The 10,575-nt window shown below is 41.4% G+C and overlaps 1 protein-coding gene across 1 annotated transcript in view; it reads right to left on the bottom strand.

Annotated features, from left to right (window-relative positions):
* Positions 1 to 462: 462 nt before the first annotated feature.
* UNC5C (unc-5 netrin receptor C) overlaps positions 463 to 10,575 on the bottom strand; it is a 483,074-nt gene continuing 472,961 nt past the window's right edge. The window contains exons 16-17 of the mRNA XM_019526146.1: positions 7,841 to 8,019; positions 463 to 7,361 (exon numbers count right to left, since the gene is read on the bottom strand). Coding sequence (XP_019381691.1) covers positions 7,196 to 7,361; positions 7,841 to 8,019 — 345 coding nt within the window. The 3' untranslated portion in view covers positions 463 to 7,195. The remainder of the gene's footprint in view (positions 7,362 to 7,840; positions 8,020 to 10,575) is intronic.

Here is a 10,575-nt window from a genome sequence, read left to right as displayed (position 1 = left end):
ACAAATAGGTTAGTCGATTAGCTCACTTGCTGAGTTCCAGACTACCATGAACTAGTTCATGTTATGCTAGCTTAGGTATCTCTAATATAGCTCATATCTGAAATATCAGACTACCCAAAGTTGTATTACCCTTGATAGGTCAAATAAAAATGCTTTACCAATCTTTCCTCTGTCACATAGCATCTCATCATTGCCATTTTCCATACAAATGTAGTTTGATTTAAATTGCTGGAAATGGATCTGTCACTCTTCATGTATTTGTGGTGCGATCCCTGCTGTCCTGTGCAGCATCTTACAAGTGAGACTGGGCCACCGCATAGATTCATATGCTAGAATGAATCCCTTGAGGGTACCCAGTTGCAAATAAATGAAATGAAAAAGCTCTGCATTCCTGGCAACATGTTCAAGGAATGGGAAGAGACAGGCTTCTTTCTGAACAATTGGACACAAAGTTAGGTTGTTTTTTTTTCTAGTTGCTTATAAATATAATTTATTACCTGTTTAAAAATTCTTTCTTACACTTTGTACATGTCAGGCTGACAGAATAAATGCAGGCATTTACAAACAGAGGGAAGGAGAAAAAAGGGAGAGGGAATAAGAGGCACACTCAACTAGTAAACCACACCTCCACTGTACAGCAATACAAATAATGCAATGGCTAGCACTTCTCTGTTAGTAAGTTTTTAGAAAAGGAATTGCATAGAAGATACAGCAATAGGAAAATTAAAACTGAAGAAAAATACTTCTCCATTTCTGAACAGCAGAAGAAATTTAAAAAGAAGAAAGAAGAAACCCTAAGTAACACTTCTGTAGTGGAGCCGGGACACACAAACAGTAATTGTGATACACCTTCTAAGCCTGGGTTGCGTGAGCATTTCTTGTTATAAGCCTCTCCCTGCTTTAGAAAGGTATTTAAAGTGTGATCTTGACATTATAACTGTTCTGTATTAAATGGAAGGTGTGTGTATATCAGTAAATTAAGTCGTACATATGTGTTCAACATACAAATTATATCCCTAGAAGAATAATTAGTCCTGATACTAATTGTGTTATGTGCCCTGCTTTGAGGCAGTTAGTAGTTGAAGCATGATATGGAATGTATTGTTGGAAGGGATGATTTACTAAGGCTGTAGAAAATGAGAGAAGGTGTGTATTGTAGCTCACATTTTCTCTTTATGTATACTTCGCAGGGTGGTTGTGGGTTTTTTTATTTTTATTATTCCTTTCAATATCTGAGGTTTACCATAGATTTGTAGAAATAGTCACAAGGATACTACACAAACTCCAGCATACAATTGCAGGCTTCTCTCAGCTATGACCTGTAATTCTACCACAGCATGGCAACCATAGCTTAGAATGAATCTATCCAGACATCTTTGTCTTGCTTTGAATGATGTCCCTGTGATGTTAAATGTAGCATCCTGCTTCTTAAAAGAAACCAAGAAGTTAACTAGATGACACAACTATAGGACATCCTTCAATGAGAAGGTCAAGTCCATAGTACAATACACACATAACAATTAACTTCTCTGTAAACAGCAGCTGAGCTAAAACACTAATATATAATTTCACCAACATTATAGAAAATGCTAAATAACCTTTCAGCAGTAGAGGTGAGTGAAATCTCTGGAATATCTATACTTTTGTACAGGCATAGCTAAAAGAACAACTTTCACATGAAAACCTTTTGCCCCCTACTGAGGTTAGACAATAGGTAAATTAGTTTGTTTCCAGTGATGAGTGCGAACTACCAGACAGAGTGGGTTTGGTAGAAGCTCATACATTTCCTTGCTGGTTAATTATCAATATTGCTGTTTCCCCTGCTTCCACAGTTTTGCCCACCTGAGTTTACATTGATGGTACAGCCTTGAATACTGGCCATCATCTTCACAGCAGCAGCTAGGCTGTACGGATGGAGGGAGGAATCACTTAACCTACTACAACTCTGTCAGCAATAGCTAAAGGCCTCCAACAGTAGCTTTCCTTTAATTACCTCCAAGCCCCTTTTCAAGCAAGTGTTCATGTGAAAGCCCCACTTTGAAGGGAATGTCATGTGGTTCAATGTTTAAAAAGTTGCAGTGCGGCTTACAAAGTTTTGCAAACTAAGGTTCAAAGGAGAGACTGGAAATAGCTGCAGAGGTGACCCTGAAGTGAATACCTTATCGTGTGTGGTCCCTTGCAGGGAAAAGGCCAATGGCTCAGTTTCCATTCATAAGCCTCCTGCACCCGTAGAGTCTGACATGAACTAGGCTAGTCTGCGAGTGACTAGTCACTTCAGGGCCAGCTGACTGTTCAGAAAAATACCTGAAAAGACTTCCAAATTCTCAGTAAAGTAGTTTACAAAGTGCCCTGAACATAGGATCAAACAGACTCAACAGTATTATCTTATATAAAGGTAACCTAAGTGCTGTAGTCAATACTTGGCTAAAACATAGAATGAATTCTAATGCCCTGAAGGGCCTGGAAAAAGAGAAAATAAACTATTTCAGGTAGCAAGACAAGACTCCCACTAGGACACTGGCCATGATGACAGGCTTACAGTGCATAAGTACATCCATTTTATGCGTGAGCAACAGAAACAGCAAGAAACCAAAGCTAATATATCTTTGCTCTGTGTGCATCCTGAACTGCTACATGGCCTGTGAGTATTTACATCTCTGCCGGTGATGTGAAAGAAGAGTCTTGGTCAACCCCTGTCACCTACAAAGGCAAATACTGTCTAACGAGGCCTTGCTGACTTCAGACATATCAACATTTGTAATAAGCTTCAGCTCTCTTACTGTTCAGTATGATACAGCTCATGTGCATGTAAAACTAATAAAAGGACTGATCAAATACACTGACAGTCACCTTTACAAGGCAAACAACACAAAACAACTTAATGACGTTAAGCTAAAAAAACTCTGTCCAATAGTGATCTTAAATCAGAAATTAAAGATTTTCTTTGTAGTCTGTAGATATTTTTATATATATTTATATATAATATATATATTATTTATATCACCAGCAACTGACATGTAATGAGGAGATGGTGTGATGGGCAGTACTAACATATCATTCTGAGGTGGGCAACTAAAATATGAAGCAGTTAATAGAAGTGAAGAAGTGGAGGATAGAAGCCTGCAGTCATTTTTTTAAACAAGTTGATTACCTGACGAAAGTCTTATGGCAATTCTTGAGTCATGCTGTCTGCAAAACTTCATTGCCATTCTAAACAGCCACCTCATAAAAAAGTATTTCCATCAAGTAGTACTTAAGATCATCTTTATTATTCTTCAACTGGCCTAGTGGTATCAGTACTAAAGTTCACGCACTTTACCACGAGATGGCAGTGTGTACAAGCAGTAAAAGGAAAGAACTGTTTCTAGCTTCACAGAACCAAGTAATTTTGTAAAGAAATTTCTATTTCTTGCTCTCCTTTCCCCCTTCTCCCATTTTCCAATATATCCCATGTGGAACATGGAACAGTCCCAACAGGGTTTGGAAAGATGTCTTTGAGCTTCACCTGTTATCACAATGTTCTGGCATTGAAGACCCACTTAGGTCTTTCGAGTGGGGAGAGGAAAATTTTCCCACTATGTCTTACTTGATAAAAAAGAGAAAAAAGGGCACAACTGAAGTAATATAGGCAGAAGCATAAGCTGAGGTGGAAACTAAAGTGAGAAACAATCTGGCCTGGGTGAGACCCTGGAGGCCTTTGAGTCCCCAGTTATCTAAGGAGGTCTAGTTGCCCTATGACTGATTACCCACTACTAATGTTGTCCATAGATCTCTACTGTTGCTCCCCTCCCCTTTTCACGATGGCATGTACAACATTTGGGATGGCCCATAACCAGAAGCATGGTAGCATCATAACCTTGACAATCATGTGAACCCTAGTGCTTGACAGTAAAACAGGCCCATCTTCCTCAAACTGGATTTTATTTAAGGTCTTTTCCAATTGCTAAATACCCAGGCAAATGGGTCGGAATAGAAACAGCTGTAGTTCTTGCCTAGGGCACTGTCTCCTTTCCCAACAAGTGACAACCTTCTTTGGAGAGAGACCCACCCAGCAAACTTTGAGCTAAGTTTTTCATACTGATCAATGTCAAAGCAGTTGATGGATGATTCTGACCCAGTAACAGAATCTCTTACAGAAATCCTTTTCCTTTCTCTTTGTTGAAAGAGGTGTCAAGCAACTGAGAAGAAACAGCTGGTAAAGGGAGCACCAGCACCAAGAGTATGCATAATGCAGCATAACCTATGAATAGCAGAAGCTTCTGCTTATGACCCATATGAGAAGGCTGCACATATTCTTCCCCATGCAAACACCCCTCTGCAGAGTGTATCAATGATTTTAGGGGTTATACAAAAAGGATGGATCCTAGCAGTAGAAGGCAAGGATCTGAGAGACAACAAATCATCAGATCTGGAAGAGTATTGAAGCAGGAGAGTGGGAAAGAAGTGTGGAGAAGCATGAAAGAGAGGTACTTGTTTGGATCCAAAAGCTGTTCCTCTGTTAACTCTGCTATGGCACACTTTTCTGTGAGAACTGGGGGAAGAACAGAGTAAGAAAAATGGTAAAAATGTTGCTGCTGTGCAGAGAGGCCACCAAACGAGCAAGAAATGAAGGTGTCAGAAAAGTGGGTAAAGAGAACAAACTGAAGCAAAAAGATTCAGAAGGCTACAGGCCAAGTGGAAGGCTAAGATCATGAGCCAAAGCCTGCTTAACTCAGTGGAAGAACTCCCATTGGCTTCACAGGATTTTGTATCACACATTAAGACAGCGCTGCGTTTGAAAAGGACAGGCAGACGAGGATCATATAGGCAAAGACTGCACTCACATGAACAGCTGAATCTTGAACATAGTTACACTTTGAAAGTAAGAACCTGTGCCTTTTGATCTAATCTGAACACTGATTTGGCCGCTTGTCTGTGGCTGACTGACTGCCCTCTACACAGGGAACGTTTTGTGAACACTACTCTCTGTTTAATAAATACACTGCTGAGAACAGTCACTGAGCTGAGAATAAAAAGCCTATGGAAATGTCAAAATGGGAGAAAGGACAGTTGAAATTCACCTTCCATTTTAACCAATGACATTTTAAGGTTTCTTTTAAAAATACATACTTGAAAACTTCAGGAGAAAAAAAGACAAATGTAAATTGAAGATAGATAATTTGCATTTATCTATGGGGCTTTATATGGGGGAGAAAGCTCTTCTGCCATGAGAAGCAAAAGATAGGAAAGGCTAGAAACAGCTTCTGAAATGATATGCTCAGCATTGTATTATGGAGTCACTCTTCACACTAAGCACAAAGCAAAACAAGTCTGCAAAGAAACAACAACTGGGAAAACAAGTTTCACTTGCCAAGTTCTCCACATCAGCTGTTTACATGCATCAAAATGGCCAAGAGGGACATGGGATGAAAACAAGTTTGTCTGTTCAACTACATGGGAAATGAGTTCCAGCAAGAACTCCTAAGAAAACCTAGAGGAGTATTTATAGGCTGGACAAAGCATAGCAGAGAATGACTCAGTTAGCTATACTGCCCTGTCCCACTTGGTGACCATGCAGATCAGGGTACAGTTTTGCCCAGAAATATAAATGGAGTGGCTTCTCGGTTCCCATTATTGTCCTTGATTATTGTACAGGTTTAAATGTAGGGGCTGAGTTTCATGAGGGCTGGGCACTCACAATTCCATGTGATGTCAACAGGCAATGCAGATGCTCAAGACCTCTTAACTAAATTACACCCTAAAGCCTTAACTTTCTGAAGAGCCTTTTGAAAGAGCAGGTTTGCACATGTATGCTGCCTAATGTCATGCATGAATGCACAAGCCAGCAGAAACTAACAGTGCTCTATGTACTCTTGCACAAAAGCTTTTGAAAAGTAGAGGGACTGTGTTGGGAGAGTGCACTCACAGCACTGACATGGGGCAGAGTTGGCATTCAGAGTGCCTGTGGGCCACTTACTGTCCAAGCAAACGGCCTTCAGGTTTATTGCAAGAACTTATACCTTACTGTAACTGGTGCATATGGGACGAAACCCCTGGGTGGTGTAAATCATCACTGAGTTCAAAGAAGCTACACCAATTGATATCAATGTTGGATCTGACATCACATGAGCACTTCTGACTGGCTATCAGAGGGCTCAGAAAGTGAGTACTAGAGCTGAAAAAGGGAAGGAGAAAGGCATTGGAAGAGAAGTGTTTTATGAGAACCTCAGCAGCCCAAGAACGGAGAGAACAGGTTCTGCCAACAATTGAATGAGTCATCCTGCTGCCGACAAAAATTCTAAATTAAAATAATAATAGCAATAATAATAATAGTAATCCTTGCACTAGATACTAATCAGTAATTAAGCATCATAGCAATATTTTTGCATGTATTTTTTCCACCACTCCAAATTACATATCTTGCACACGCACACACGCATACACAAACACACGCACACGCGTGCTTTAATGGGGTAGGGGTTATACTGTGATTTGGAAATGGATCCCTTTCTTCCCTGCCAACCTACAGCTAATTCCCACAAAGGACCCAAGGGATCCCCCTGGGGAAAGCAGGGAGAGGTATGTGTGTTCCTGCTTAGCACCCAGATAATCTGCTTTCCAGATGCACACATTTAAAATTCTGGTTTTCAACTAGGTCTAGGAAACAGAACGCTGATGGGAGGATTATCTTGAGATACTTGATGCATGGATTTGTAGCCAAAGTCTGAATGTGACTGGAAACTGACTGGAAATTCATCATCTGAGATAGCCACAACTGACTGTCCACAGCTTTGTCTAGAATGGCTTTAAACAAAAATATAGAGAGCCATGGACAGTCTCTTTACCCCTGTCCAGTATTTGATGTAAACAACGTCCATAGAAACTGGGACTGTTAAGAAAGTTTATCCATATATCTGGATAGCAATAAAAAGCGTTTCCTAGGAAACTGTAAAATCCTGTACCAAGCAGCGTACAGCCAAGCTGAGAGGAACGTTAGGTTGATTTATATTTTCAAGGTACAATTTTGCATGTTTTTTTTTAAAATCCTGTGATAATGTACAAGAAGAACATATGTGAGAGTCAGGGCTGCTTTTTCTTCTTTGAAATATGTCTTGTGAAACTCATTGGTGCGGGTTTTTATTTTGTTTCTTATTTGTAGGTGACAGGGCAATACCACTCCCTGTTTCCATTCCTTCCAGTTCATCCCACTCCTGCATCAGTAATTTCCTTCTGCTGCCAAAGAAACAACTGTCTCATGCCTTCCCATTTCTTCGAGGACTGATGCCAGCATGCTCAGGTTGCCATCAGGGAAATTCTGGGCTTCCCAGAGATCTAGAATCACACCAGTAGGACTCGATTTTGTGGCAAAATAATTTAGGTACCTGTAGCAGAATAAAAGGAAATGGCTTTGTAAGATGAGTTGCCCCACTCACTCATTCAAATTATTTCCAAAGCACACAAAGTTTCTAATGCCTCCAGACTGTGTATTCTGCTGGAGAGTTCAACTTGATTAGCTGATGTGTCCCTGCACTAGGTATACATGCTTTGGCCTTCTGGGCCAGGCACTAAGCTGGCCTCAGTGAAGCTATTCTGAATTAGACCATCTGAGGCTCTGGTTTCCCTGTTTATAGCTGGTGTTGACTATTGCCTGTGTACTTCAGCCAAACCCAGGTTCTCTGCAGGCCAGTCCAAGTGCTGTTTGAGGCATATTTATCCCGTTGAAGTCCCACTGATATCGGTGGGAATGGAACTGGACCTTTGAGAAGAGCAGGTGAGCCATTTTCCTGTGCATACCCCTGAGCCTGCCTGCAATGACATCCCTGACATCAACAGTGTACTTCTGAGTTCACAACACACTCACCTGTCCAATTTCAGTTTGTGGGCCAGCATCCTCCAGTCATGGCCCCTAGTCTGAGGGGCATCGAGGCTGCTACACAACTTCTGCCTGATTGGGAGAGGGATACTGAAAGCACTGGGTCCCATTATGGTGGTGATGGTACTTGCTGAATCCATAAGAGGATACTCAATGCCAGTAGGCTCCTGAATTTTGGAGAGAAGAAAAAATAAAATAGTACCATAATGAACACAGGAGCAGTCGCCATAATGTGAATCCTCTAAGGGGGCAACAACAGAATGCTATTACTTGTATTAGTAAGGGAGCAACATCGCACGAATCAAGCTGTATTATAGTGCTTTATGTCAGTCAGTTGAAGGAATATTTATAGTTGACTTTCCATATACAGCAGAATTTTTAGCTGGAAACTTCATTACTCTGGTCAACTGAGAAGAAAGACAAAGCTCTCTATTAGGGTAAAATTCTACTCCCAGATCCATACAGCAGAGCTCAGCTCCCACTACACAAGTAGAAATCTCACTGATACATAAGGGAGGAGTCGTGCACATGCGAAAAAGGATTTTCAGAGAGCAATTTTATGCAAAAGAGCATTTGGAATGAGATGACAGAAAAGCAGTAAGGATCTTATGTTCCCTTCTTGTGCAAAGGGATGTGTAATTCAGGGGAAAGCATTTATCCTGTAAGATGCACGAGACCAGGGAGCATTTATATCTGAAGCAACATCACATTTATGTGTGGCCAGCAGTGGTATAGGAGTACCTGTGAGGACATCACCTGTGAGGACATCTGATCAGTTATGAGGGGGAGCCCTTCTCTCTGTCCTCTTTCCCATCCCAGGCACAGAACAAAAGCAGCAGAGCCAGCTTCGTGGGTTTATGGCTCTTATCTTTCCAGCAGTACCTGTGCTCTCTGCTCACTTTAATGGAGAACAAACCATGGGGAGACAGTTAATACTGCTCCAGGCATTAACTGATCTCTTATTTTTATGCTGACCTAAATTGACCTTAAGAGATGGAATGAGCAATTTATAGTGGTTGTTTGCCATCTCCTGCTACCAGCCTACTTTTCAGACCTCACTTGCAGTTCACCAGGGGGTTAAAGGTAACAGAGATGGTTCAACAGAGAGGGGAGCTCCCTGGGCAGCCACCTGAACCATCCTGGATTGCTCTGAAATTCTGCTCCCCTCTGCGCCATCCTGCTGGCAGAAATGGTGAGGGGAGAGGAAGGGAGCTGGCATTTTAAACTTTGAGTAGTATATATCTGACATACATAACTGAATTAGCCATGAAAGACAAGTGTCTAGTTGTTCTTCTCTTTGTCTGCAAAGTCTTATCATGCTTTCGGTGAACAGCAATAACAATAGTAACTGTGGATAACCCTTGCAACTGTGGAACTTATTCAAAGACATTGGGTGTGTCTACATGAGATGTTTACTGCTGAGCTACCTTACCTAGTAAATGTCTGTGTCTACACATGTGCCCCTGTTAGAGCACATGGAACTACTATTGGAGCTTCTATTGTACATATAGATGCTGCCCAGCTGGCTGGGGCATGAGGGTGCTTCAATGTGCGGGCTGCCTGCTGGCTAGCCCCATGCTGAAGCACCCTTATGCCCCAGCTAGCCCCTTTGCAGCACACTGAGCCTGGTTGGAGCAGTCCTGAGCCAGTGCCAGCTGGGGCTGCTCTGACCAGGCCCAATATACTGGGTATGAATAAACTCTGGAGTTTTTTGCTCTTGGGCACACATTCAAATGGTGCACTCTGAAGCAAAAAATTCTGAAGCAATAAGCTCCTGAATTTATTTGTTCGCATCAATTGCACATGTAGACTTGCCCATTGTGAGCCTGTAAATTCTGGCTCCTGATTGCAGGGGAAGAGGCTGTCCTGTGAACTCTGATGTTCTCTGTCTGGAAGCATCTTAAAACCTCCCTTCTGCAGGCACTCTGGCTCTTCAGCTTTCTAGCCCAATCACAACCCAGAAGAGCAGGACACAATAGTAAAAAGAGGTGAGCAATGAAATAATGAGCCAAACTTTTCCAGATATTCCAGCCATGACTTATCTAGGTTAATGCGCTGAATAATCCAAATCAGCTCAGTTTTGCAAAGGATGTGAGGGTTCCTTCCACAGTTTTCAGAATTGGATCTTATTCTACGAAGAGGCCAAGTGGACCTAGTTTCTTCTGCACCAACAGGAATGGAAGGTAACTGGTGCTAGTGTGGGCCTTCAATGTGTGAGTCATTTATCTTCAGCATGGTGACAACTGAGGTGTTGGGAGCTGTCTTTCAGAAAAGGGAATTCAGAGTTGACAGCTTAAGATATATAAAATATACTGGCCAGACTATGCAGGTTCGTTGAAAGCCAAATCAAAAGCAACCCATGTCAAAAGACTGTCTGATAATATTAACAGCCACACCTAGCAGAGATTTCAAAGCACATAACACAGAAAGCTAAGTATAGATTATTCCCATTTTACAGATGGGGTTATTGAGTTCAAGTGGCTTGCCTAAGGCCATATAAAAGGGAGTAGTACAAGCCAGAACACAGTATAAATCTTTTCATTAGCCCAGAAAAACTAATTTTGCCTGTGATCAAAAACTGAAAAGAGACCATGCTCCAAAGAAAATTAAAGAGTAAGTGCTGAGCAGCTTAGCTGAGAAATGGGTGGTGTGTCCCATTTTAAAAAAAAATTACCCAAACATAAAAGAAGGAAAAATAAATAAATTGGGATTATATATATATA

The sequence above is a fragment of the Gavialis gangeticus genome, unplaced genomic scaffold (assembly GCF_001723915.1).
Source record: "Gavialis gangeticus isolate Ggan-Ray unplaced genomic scaffold, GavGan_comp1, whole genome shotgun sequence".
Classification (NCBI taxonomy): domain Eukaryota; kingdom Metazoa; phylum Chordata; order Crocodylia; family Gavialidae; genus Gavialis; species Gavialis gangeticus.
Note: the sequence above shows the minus strand (reverse complement) of the source record. Positions and strands in the feature narration are given on the sequence as shown.